Here is an 11,971-nt window from a genome sequence, read left to right as displayed (position 1 = left end):
GGGGCCAGGGCGGAGCGTGGGGAGGCGACAGCCCCGTCCCGTCCCGTCCCGCCCCGCCCCGTCCCCGCGGGAAGGCAGAGAAGCCAGTAAGGTGGACAAATAATTTTTATTCGTGCATGCAAATACATGTCAATACGGCAAACTTCTTCCATCAAGTCTCTCAAACACTGAAAACCAGAATGCTCTACTCCGTGACCAGCCAAAGCTCAAACCTCTTCACTTCAGTGTGACAGCAAACACAGAGGGCAGCGCCCGCCGCCCGGACCCCGACCGCTAACACAAAGGGAAACGGGAGCGTTGGGAACTCCAACCGAAATAAACGGAATAGAATTTACTCCCCCATATATCCCCATTTCATTTTTTTTCTTTTTTAAATTATAGTTTTAAATAGAAGCTGAGAATGCGCCATAAAAATGAGCATTAAATCCATCGTAGCGATGGTGCCTGCTTTATACATGATGGGTGTACACCATCTGTTATTTCATTTACATTTCAATCGAACAATAGATTTGCAAAGAAAATGTCTAATACAGACGTAAAAATATTCACACTAGAGCTTCACAATCGGTTGTACAATTGACAAACAGGCCTCTTTTCCCAAACTTTCCAGCTAAGCAAATTGATAAAAATGTAACCAATGCAACAAGAAAACAAAATATTTCCTTTAAAACTTCCAGGGAAAAGAATACGCAGTAAACAGTATAAATGCAGACAGCAGATGCTGCAAGCTAACCACAATACTTCTGAGTGGCTGTACAGTGGGTATGTGCAGTACAAATAAAAGCCACGTGTGTTGTATCACAACTACCGTATAATGTACTTGTTTGCCCAGCTAAGAAAATGCATGCATTTTCATGCCTTGGATTAACTGAGATCTACTCTGGAGAAATCGATGGGCTATGTGCAAACGACCTTGGCTTTTGGCAGTAATAAATGCAGCCAGGCTCTGTTTTATTTCAGCTTTTACAGCAAAACTTCGAGTGATTAAAACTTCCACGAGCACCCTTCACAAGTGAGGGGGTGTAGCATCACGCTGGGGTATGGGTCACTTTGGTTATTCGGATTTGTTTCATCTCACCACTGACACTTTGGGGTTTGGTTTTGTTTTTCCTTGTCGTGCTTCCCCGCCAGCAAATAGATGCACTGTGATGACTACTGCCAAAGTCAGCTGTTCACTTACCCTGGAAAATTGGGTCATTCGAAAAAGCACATTTCTTGTGTTCTGCTTGCAGAAGAGGTCCCTCAGTGAGAGGGAGTTTCTTAACAAAAGGATTAAACCACAACATAAAGAATGGACTTTTACATACTATAGGTAATCCGATCATCTATCATTTTGTTACACTCAAATTCAACATCTTTCTTCAAGAACAGTCTAATAATCATGAGAAGTCTGTTCACGAATATGATCAAGGAGCTGCTGGCATACAGTGTTTATGTACAGCAACAGGTACAACTTGACAGCTTGTGCTTTAAAAAAAGCAAACAAAACCAACGTTTGGAACTATTCTGAGTTCAGATCAAGTTATTTTAAGCACTCTTTCCTCAGCTGTTTCTGACCACTGTGCAGTATCTGGTGCCTCACCCAGCCTGGTACACGATGAGACAAGAACAGCATTCAGCTCTTGAGTACAGGATGAATTCCAATTGTGTTATCAGAGCACTAAAACCTTCCAAATTAGACTTCTACAAAGAGCAATTAACAGATTATTTAATATAATCATCTGTGTACAACTCTTCCCCCCCTCCCTAAATCAAATGTCAAACTTTAGTGTCCCTGTACTAGACTACCAAGAACCAACGCCAGTTTGCTTTGCAAAGAGTCTAACCTTTCCTTTGAAGGGTCTAGTATACATTCTACAATGCAAAATCTGCATAAACACTAAGATTCATTTCTTGTCACCTGTTTACAGGAACAAAATATCAGTAGCAGGGCAATCACCCTGCTCTATGTTCAGAATGTACAGATAATTACTCTCGCACACAAGCACTCTCCCAACACAAGCATTAGTCTCTATTAAGACCTATGTGGGAAATGAGGCAAACCAAGGAATGAATCCAGATAGTGAGGCAACACAGTTAACTTAGATACTAATAATTCCTGTATCTCTTGCATGTGAAATCCCTGCTGTACCCCTAATGGGGAAAAAAACCCTAAAACCAAAAAAAACCCAAACCAAACCAACCCAAAACGCTTGTCCAAGCAAAGCAAAAGAGCCAATCTCTTTCCCCAATCTGCTATGGGCCTTTTTTTTCTGACAGCACAGGTTAAGTTAGGCCAAAACCCAAATGGGAATCACTGCTATTAACACACAAAGGTAAGTCACTATATCTCAGTGTCAGGAAATAAGCCCTTCCATAGCCCAAAGGCACCTGACTGACAACTAGATGAATGAATACATACTTGTTTGTATAGGGTCAAGGGCTGCAACTTCATCAAAGAAGAAAGACAGAGCTAGGTTCCCACCTGCAGCTTCTCCTTCTCAGGGCACTGGAGGGCACAGTTTCATGGCAAAACCCACACAGTCAGTGTTAAAACCGTAAGACAAAGCTGGCACGCTGTTAACACTCCCAAATCATCCTTTTGCCTGTCGTTCTAGATAGTAAAAAAAACCCAAAACAACTAAAACAAAATCTAGCCTCAGTTAAGAACCAGCTTTCCACAGGAAGTGTATGGTCACCCTAGAGCACTGCTGTGCCGTGGGACCTCCTGCTGCAGGCGAGTACCTACGTACGTTTGCTCTTCAACACGCCCATACGGTTGGCAGGAACAGGTCAGGCTTATGTAATTTCACTGGACAAACAGGCAGATGTGTGTAAGCAGCTTATCCCAACCCCTCTCCAGCAGAGCACAACCAAGTTTGTAACATTGCAATTTTAAAATTAAAAAGTTAAGGTAAATACACAATCAATTTATGTAGTATATATTCACCCTCAGATCATGCTGAAGATGTTCTGTGGAGTTCTGGTGCACAGAGGGCTCTTTCCCTGAGGGCAAATAAGGACTTCTCAAACCATTATATTTTCTCTATTTTTTTTTGTAACAAAATAGCAATTTAAAATTTAAAAATCTTTTAAAAAAATTACATCACCTTCAACATGGAAGATCTCACTGTTTAAATACCCATGAGAGAGACACACTTGTTTGCATATCTGTTTTGGAGTTACATCGTACAGCAAATAATAGTATCTCAGAAGCATTTCAAAAGTAATATAAATCCATATTTACAGAAATGGTCTTGGTATAAAATATACAACAATCATATTTATGTCTAACATTCTAAGTTAAAGTTAACATCAATAGGAAATAAGTTAAGGTGACAAAGGTGGTCTGGTTCTCGAATCCATTCGCTTCAAGTTGTGAGTGAAACAAAGCGTGGGTCTAAGCCTAGCTATGAGGTGGCGCTGGCTATGGGAAGGTACAGCAACAGCCAAAGGAAACTAAGAAAAGACTACTTGACTGTTTTCCTACATACATTCCTTTACATTTGAATATTAAATAGATGTGTAAGATCTTCCATACTGACACCAGAATATCAAAACTAACCCTTGGATTTGCAGGTATATTTACAACATAATTATTTCACGGACAGGTTCGTTAGGAGAGATATCAAACACCGATATTTACTTAGTCTAATCAGTAACCCTCAGGGAAATGCCAACCCCCACCCCCCAGAAGCGTGCACAAAACAGTTATCAAAATCTTACCGACCACATAGCTGTGATTTTGTAAAATAACAACTCAGACGACCAGTAACATGATCCTCTTTAAGCATTTTGCTAGCAGGAAAAGCCCTTACATGCAGTACACCTGGTGAAAGATCAGCTTGGCTTAAAATATTCCAGTACAATTTTCAGAGTAAACAACTTCACAGAAGTTAATAAAAACATAAAAAAAGTAAAACTTGTCACAACAAAAAAAAAGTAAAGAGGACAAACAAGAAGATAGTTAATCCTCAGGAGGGAGAGTCCTGCCTTCTCTTCAAAAGAATTAAAAGTGGATTTAAGCTTCTCAACAAAAGCATGTCCAGGGCTCTAGTTGGTGTGTATTCAAGAAAGCCAATTTTCAGTTGACATGTCTAACGTGACTCTCGGTCACATCTTATGACAGGGCCTGAATTCCTACACTTTCAGTACTCTGAAGGTCAGATAACTCTGTGTTATTGTATTTTCAAGTCTTTGAAAATAAGTTGCCACTGAACAAGCAAAAAATTAAACCTGAATACAAAGTTATGATTAACAACATTTAACAAAGGTAACACAACTGCCTTAAATTCCCAATACTTAGTTTAAATTAAAAACAAAACAGTACAAAAAACAGCAATACCACCTTGTTAGTCAGTGCAAACACTACATACAGGGTTTTCAAAGGAAAGCCAAGAGCACCCAATACTTTTGTGCCAAGTCACCTGGATTCTGTAATCTCTAAGCTGAGAACTATTAATAAAGAAAAAAAAAACCCCAAAAGTCGCTGTGGCATTAGTGCATAACCTCTCAGAATGGTTGAAAACTGTTTCACCTATAATTTGGGGAAATCAATACTTAGTACATTAGCTGGAGGACTTAGGCACTTGGTTTACTTCTGATAACTTCACCTGGACAAGTAGCCTGTGTATGTGCATCTACAGTACTAAAGCAGAAACTGGGGCAGGGAAGGGAGGGAGTGAATAGAAAACAAAAGCTGCAGCAAAGCACTGCACCATAGACCTGCCAATAACGTAGCAGTGCAAAGCTAATGGTGTGTTAACCCTGTAAAAGTCTCAAGTCCAAATCTCCACCTCTCAGTCTTCAAACGGAAAACAATACTCCATGCAAAGTTCCACAACTAAAGAAAAAGCAGCTGCAACAAGACACGAGTTCTTCTCTCATGAAACAAAATAGAGACAAATAAGTTAGTCTTCCTTTCACTAGATGTATCATCGTAGGATCCTGCTAGTTTAAATAACTGAGTTGTTAGTTTTCTACAGAAGCCATTTTAAACAAGAATGGCTCAGATACCGCACCGGATTGCTACAAACTCATAAAAAGCTGCTTTAAGCTTAAGTAAAACAATGTCCAGATTCCATTCATCTGTGGAAAGTGAACGCCTTACCCTAGGAAAGTAAGTTTTTCTTTTTCTTCAGAATGCTAATGCGAGAGGGGCTTGAAGTATCAAAGAGTCCACAGGAAATGCATGACCCCAATAGTATTTTTTTTAAAAAAAATATACATTATATAATATATATTATATATATAAAAAGCTAGTGTAAATGCTTCCATGGTGTGGTCACAAGCTGGAAAGATGAATGCCTTTCAGCTGTTAACCATCCTGCCATTTGCAACAGGCTTTAAAAAGTCATTTTTATCCTCAGACATAATGTGAGCAGTTTTCAAAATGAGGCTGCCAACACTGACTGATGTGCTGATGGGCAGGCAGCTTGCATTGCTAACAGATGTTGTGATCGGCTGACTGAAGCAAGAAGTTACGGGCAGGATTGTTTTCTGCTCCTCCCTGAGGAGAAAAATAAGTTACACAAACATTAAACAAGTACATGCACAGGTATCCTGAACTGAATTGTGTGCATTAAATAAATACCGACATCAACTCATTTTTAGCAACAGGCTAAACATCTCGCTATGGGTCAGCACACTCGGGGTGTAAGTGTAGCCTGCCTCATGTTCAAAGGCTGTTACACGTTAAAGACTACAGAACGTATAAACCTAAAACAGAGTACTTTAAAAACTACCTCTCTATGGAGATTTGTGCAAACAGTATATTTAATATCTTGAAGTTTCTCTTAATTTCTGTTAACTACAAAAATACTTTTGCATTTTTTGCTTGCTGCATGTGGAAGGGATTTACCAGCCGTGCCACGCCTCAGTACGAACGATTACAACAACACACACCAACACCGGGACCGTCCCGTGACTCTCGGATTTGTGACCTAACTCTATTTCTTAACAGGTTCTTCTCACTTCACCACATATACACAATGCAGATGTCTAATCCAAGTCTGAGTAGGTACGTAGTTCATCCTTAAACAACCATGCTTCAACTACTCTGACGCTGCTGTTTGTCTAACACTGGCAGACACTGCGGTTTTGTCTAACACTCACAGAATCACAAGGTCTTCACCTAAACTTTGTCTCTTCTGTTCCATAGATTCTTTCTGATGCTGCTTTAGTGGGTGCCCATTCTCTACTGTTGTTCCATTGAGCAGCTGATCCTCTTGAGAACTAATACCTAGCTGTATGTCCAGAATCTCCTACAGGAGAAAAGGAGAAACGTCCATCAGTACTCTGCTACCAGCTTTAAGTTTTTCAACTACTTTCCACTACATAAAGCTGAGGAAAATGGGAGTCTTTATCATAAGACTCCTTATTTTTATTTCCCACATTGGAATATCTACCACATTTTACTATAGGAAAAAGGAAAACTCAGTTATCAAAGATGGCAATGAATGACAACAGCAGCATAAACATCAGTTGCTAAGGTGAGACACAGAGGAGGCAATAAGTACAGTGTTCAAATAATAAGGGGTAGAGGAAAGGATGAAGTCAAAGGTGTCATAGCAGTTCACAATTCATACTACAGTACCGTATCACATACCACAGGCAGACAGAAACTGCAGCCAATACTGAAACACATTATGGAATATGGCCCAGAAAAGAAACAATTTCTTTTAAATATGTGTGATGCTTTTACAAAAGGACAATCCTAATGCTTGGAATGAACATCAGAATCTTCTAGCACTACACAGAGAAAGGAAGAAATAGCATAGAAGAAACTGGAGTATATGCACAAACAATGAAGTAGCAATAAAACCCCCTGGGTTACAATCATTTAGATGACTTTACTGCTGGAATCAGGTGAGCACAAAGTTTAAATTAAATGATCACATTTAAATGTAAACTTCAAAGTGAAACATTCTTAACTATAGTTCCAACACTGGAGAGGAAGAGGCAAGGAATGTACCCCCCATCCTTACTAATGTTTTCAAAAGATAAAGAGCAAAAAGCTGAAAGCTTTGACAAAGAACACAGTGAGCTGTCTCTAGCTCTGGAAATATCAACCTCCAGGCATCTGAATGAAAAGGATGAGACCCCTAGTGTTAGAGTAAGGGAAATGGTTGATATCACTGCAAAGACTGAAACCAAAAGGCTTTGCTATCAGCATAATCTACCCATTCAAAAAGGAATTTTAGTGTAATAACTAATGAAAGGACCCACTGACCTCTTCAGACACACTGAGTTTTGTACTTACTTCTATTTGTTCACCTTGCCCATCAGGTTCGTCTGTATCAAGGGCTGACAGCTCCAGTTCAATGTCTCGATCTGGCTTTGTGTCTGCACAGTCTTCAGTATAATCAGTCTAAAAAAAGAATTAGTACATTCCATAAGTATCAAGTTGGCTTTTTGTCTGCTTCACACAGCACTCATGTATTAAAGTGAAAACAGAAGATGCATTTCTAGGACACAACCTTTCAACAATACAGAAGAGAGCTAGTCAGACACCTAGAATTTGGGGCATAGACAACACAGCATACAAAGCTAAACCTGATCACACTGAAGTACCAAAACAGAGGTAAAATGAAATCTGGTGTAGAAATTTCTGTTGACAGAAATGTTTTGATTTATAACATGTACAAGTAGAACAAAAAGCAATGACTGCATGAAAAAGGATTGGCATGTTCTTCCCACTTGGTAAATGGGAGGACTGGAGCAGTAGCATAGCAGGTGCACCTACTGGATGTCAAGGAAATAGCTGGCTACAGTAACAACAGTGACTTAATTTGCACAGAACGTGTTACAAATATTTGGGAATGTAAAACTAAACTCAGTTTTAGCTCTTAATTAAAATGCATGCACTTCTGTATATGCAAAAAACCTCCAAGACTTGTTCCATCCCAGTTACCCCTTTCTTTACCTCACCATTCCTCAAATCAATTTCCTTGCTTAAAAGATTTAAGGTAAGACGACTGCCTTCATCTAGGGAGTTCCATTTCTGTTGCATGGCTAGTGCATTCGCCTCTCTCTGAAGTAACAGCGAGTTACTTTTGGCCTACGGAAAGAAATGTATCAGTTACCAACCACTACACTTAAATGACAAAATAAATCAGCTCACAGAAAAAGAACAGTTCTCTTGTTAGATGGAAAACTATGTATTCCTTTAATACACAGTATTTACTTTGTTCTGCATTTGCTGACAGTATCAGGCCCCCCACCTCGCCCCAAAATGGCCTTCCTGATGTCAATGGAACAGCTCCTATTAGCAGTCCTTATGTACCACACTAAGCTGTGCAGAACTAGTGTCTAGCTAACCATTATTGACAATGTTGTCAGCTGTTCTCTTTTCTGTAAGCTTCACTAAGCACATTTCTTTAAAAACCACTTTAGTAAATCACTTTTTAATTGAAAGACCTCACATGGTATCTGATCTTACCTGCTGTAATTCAATACTCAATAGGTCTCCAGTGCTGGAATGCTTTCTGTGACCAGACAAATCTGTAACTATGAATCTGTCCCTTTAAGAGAAAGAAGGCAAAATGAGGAATTAAAAACAAGTTCCCTAAATCAAAGGCTCCATAAGCTTCCTTAGCCTATCAATGGTAGATTTTTGGACAGAATCTATTTGAATAAGATAATGCACTGTTCATCGTCATCAATCAGGCTCATAATGGCCCAAAGCAATATCTGAAGTAAACACCCTCACTTTACATAGGGGTAAGATGTGTCAAGAAAACTTGAGGGAAACTGCTCAGGATTAGAGATTTTGACATGACAGCTTGGCAGCATCTGACTTCAGTTCCCAGGGTAGGTGTCTCTCAAGGGACACGTTGCTAGTGATGGGCTGTTACCGGCTGTACTAAGTATGAAAAGCTACACAAGTTCCAAACTAGTTTTTCCAAGGTTTTGTGCTAGATAAGCAAAAACCCTTTTAGTTTAAAATTATGAACATCTATTAGCAGTTTCAGAATTCATTTCCCCCACATTCAAGATGTAAGAACAGCAAGCTGTAGGAAATGCTTGTAAGGGAACACAGGAAACAAGTCCATACCGTTCGGCATAGCGAGCTGATGAAGCGGAATCCGAGCCATAGGCAGTCCATCTCGAGTCAACAGCGTTGACATAAGGGACATAATCTGTAACACAGTAAGACACCATTCACTATCTTCCCCGTTCAAGTGGCACAGACAGGTACTTTAGCTCTCTGCATCCTCATTGCTGCAGCAAGCGTGAACAGGACAAAATGCTCACGATGTATCCTACATTGTCACACAAAGCCTGCACCCGTACCTGATACACTGATGGGCTTAGTAGCACTTCCTTGGGAAGCAGTGGCCTGAATAGGATCTGTCGTGTGATAACCCGTGCGGGATGACCTGGAGATCGCACCCCACTTGGAGATGATGGGTCCATCACTAAATGGGATTATAGGATCTTCCTCCTTTGCCCTTCTCTGAGTTTCAAATAGGTGCACTCTCCTTTTAACATCCCCACTGTCCAGATCCTGTGTATTCAGGAGATAAAAACATACAAGGACTCATTTGAGGTTATTCAAACTCTTCAGCTGGCCAGTAACTTTCTGATTATTGTTGCTGAATAGAATGCTGAACATCTGTCAAACTAGAGGGCCAAGCTAGGCCTTGATGACTTAACTATTGTCCTTTAATGGCAAACTGACCACAAGAAAACTATGGCCAGTGCTGCAAGAACTTTGCCTTTCCAAGCTTGTGTCACCAGGCAAAAAAGTTCCAGTATGCTTAAAGTCCTTCAGTAGCCTTTCCCATACTCGAAAGAGGCAGTATCAAAGAAGGCTTGGGATGACATTTAGTTCCATAGGAAGCACCTGCTCTGAACTGGCCAAAGGATCCTGTATTAACCAGTCAAGCCTACCACTGTGACACATTCTATTTTAGTCGCCTCAGGAACTGTAAGGAGGTATAGGCACACATACATTTAGATAAAGACCTCCGATGAGACACAAATAACATTAAGTAGTCAAAAAAGTATAGCCCACTGTCATAATCAGAGAGCACATTTAAAATTAATGAGTTAACGTTTACACACCATCTGCTCAAAATATTTTGGCTACAAGTTTGATTTACAGAGATCTGTTATTAAACAGCTGTTTCAGACATCTGAGGATTTTGCTCATGGCATGACATTGTCACTGAAGCAAATACAGTGTTTATTTACAGAACTGGGAAAAAACATCCTGAACTTCAAAGGGGCAGAACTATTTTAAAATACTAAGAACAGAAGCTATTGGCTTTTAGAAGAAGGCTTGTTTAACCAAACAGAAGACACTTCAGCATGTAAATATCATTACACTGATGAGATAACATGCAGAAAACCCCTACCATTAACACGGCATTTGAATTGGCAATCACATCCTTGGGCTCCGAGTCGATAGCATTTATACAAGAGCCAATAGTGCCACAAGACCATGGTGAATAGTGAGAGAGATGGTCTTCCTCAAATTTAGTTCCACTCAAATCACTGACACTCTCTGAGAACTATGTAAAAGGGAATAAATAAGCAGTGAATAATAAAACCTGTGAATTCAGACTTAAAATAAAACATTTACTGCTACTGACTTTTGAGAGATTCATTAACTTCTAGCCATATTCAAGATTTCACTTAGGGACAGCATAACCCATTCTGAGAGATTTTATGGCAACTGTCAGCAATTGTCAAAGAAGGGCAAGCTTTGCCACTACAAATAACTGCCTGGTCTGCCAAGGTAAGACTGAAGTCAGTGTCACTATGTTGGTGGCAGGTTTCCTCAAGCAAATACCCACAGTAATTAAACTGAGAGGAAGCCATGCATTTTCCTTTAATGTATAAGCCAATGGCAGACAGGAGTATGACTTTGAACTCTCCAACTTGGATTAAAAGCACTAAATCCTGATCTACCAAATGCACCCGTAAGGGTCTTCAGGCACACCTACTTTACAAGACCTTTTCTGAATAATCAAACACCTCAGGTATCACCAACGGAACTGCCAGACCACACCAAAGAGTGCTTGGCACAGTGCCCTTCAAACTAGTTTCTGGGATGCATTCAATATGTACATCTTGAAAAATAAATACCACAGGATGTTTTTCCTTCAAGAGCACCCTATTCCTATTTGTTGAGTTTCTGTTCTTGTTTACAGAACTTGTCACTTAAGTACATGATGTTCTACTGATGCCACTTTTAAGGGATATGTATTCTCTGGGACTTCACAAGCATTTGCACCTTGATTCAGTCTACTCATGTCATAGTGCCACTTGGAGTACAAAAGGGAAGGTCTTAATGGAAAACAACTGCTTTTCCCTACACAAAAACCTGGAGGTTCACAAAGCTAATTCAGTAATAATCATGTTTCCTTTAGTGAGGGCAAACTGGATCACTTAGGCTCTTGACTTCTTTTCTGCAATGATGTTTAGTGTCACCATAAAATCAAACTGAATGCATTCAGGATCAGATATTACTTTCCTTCTGCTAGAAGATTAAATCAATGTCACCAACACTAGATGGCAGGTAGAAAATCCTCACTAGAAATATGAAATGGCATCTTACAGAAATAGGAAGGGAAAATAGAGAAATTCTTTGGCTTCCCACCTCTGTGCTGAAATCTACACTGAAGAGAGGAGAAGGTGGTGTTGGAGATGGTGTTGCCATAGGAAGGGTTGATGGTACCAGAGGAGTTTTCTGCGTGTGGTACTGCGCCCATTGCTCCGGCTTCCGTCGCAACTGCTCATCATAACCAGTCTTCAAGTGTCCACAAGGCTCCTAACAACAACAAATACAGCTCTGTATGTCCTATCAAACTCCAATCAGAAAGCAAATACTTGCAGGGAACAAGCTTCCCCAAGTTCCCTCGGGTCTGTAACCTTCCTAGAATTCACTAGAAGAATGTCACAAGGATTCGGAGCACCTGGACCATGTATGGCAACTCCAATCTTAATTATGTAGTTAATGGAAGCAGCACACATGGGAATGAGA

The 11,971-nt window shown here is 40.1% G+C and overlaps 1 protein-coding gene across 8 annotated transcripts in view; it reads right to left on the bottom strand.

Annotated features, from left to right (window-relative positions):
• Positions 1 to 87: 87 nt before the first annotated feature.
• RC3H2 (ring finger and CCCH-type domains 2) overlaps positions 88 to 11,971 on the bottom strand; it is a 28,811-nt gene continuing 16,927 nt past the window's right edge. For 6 of the 8 annotated variants that reach the window (XM_062011983.1, XM_062011987.1, XM_062011981.1 and 3 more), the window contains exons 13-21: positions 11,588 to 11,758; positions 10,341 to 10,496; positions 9,274 to 9,487; positions 9,035 to 9,119; positions 8,420 to 8,501; positions 7,904 to 8,038; positions 7,241 to 7,348; positions 6,094 to 6,242; positions 88 to 5,488 (exon numbers count right to left, since the gene is read on the bottom strand). In XM_062011983.1, coding sequence (XP_061867967.1) covers positions 5,290 to 5,488; positions 6,094 to 6,242; positions 7,241 to 7,348; positions 7,904 to 8,038; positions 8,420 to 8,501; positions 9,035 to 9,119; positions 9,274 to 9,487; positions 10,341 to 10,496; positions 11,588 to 11,758 — 1,299 coding nt within the window. In that variant the 3' untranslated portion in view covers positions 88 to 5,289. The remainder of the gene's footprint in view (positions 5,489 to 6,093; positions 6,243 to 7,240; positions 7,349 to 7,903; positions 8,039 to 8,419; positions 8,502 to 9,034; positions 9,120 to 9,273; positions 9,488 to 10,340; positions 10,497 to 11,587; positions 11,759 to 11,971) is intronic. The other 2 variants (XM_062011989.1, XM_062011988.1) reach the window with 2 other exon arrangements.

The sequence above is a fragment of the Colius striatus genome, chromosome 19, assembly GCF_028858725.1.
Source record: "Colius striatus isolate bColStr4 chromosome 19, bColStr4.1.hap1, whole genome shotgun sequence".
In the NCBI taxonomy this organism is placed as follows: domain Eukaryota; kingdom Metazoa; phylum Chordata; class Aves; order Coliiformes; family Coliidae; genus Colius; species Colius striatus.
The sequence above is the reverse complement of the archived record's forward strand: the minus strand, read 5'-3'. Positions and strand labels throughout refer to the sequence as shown.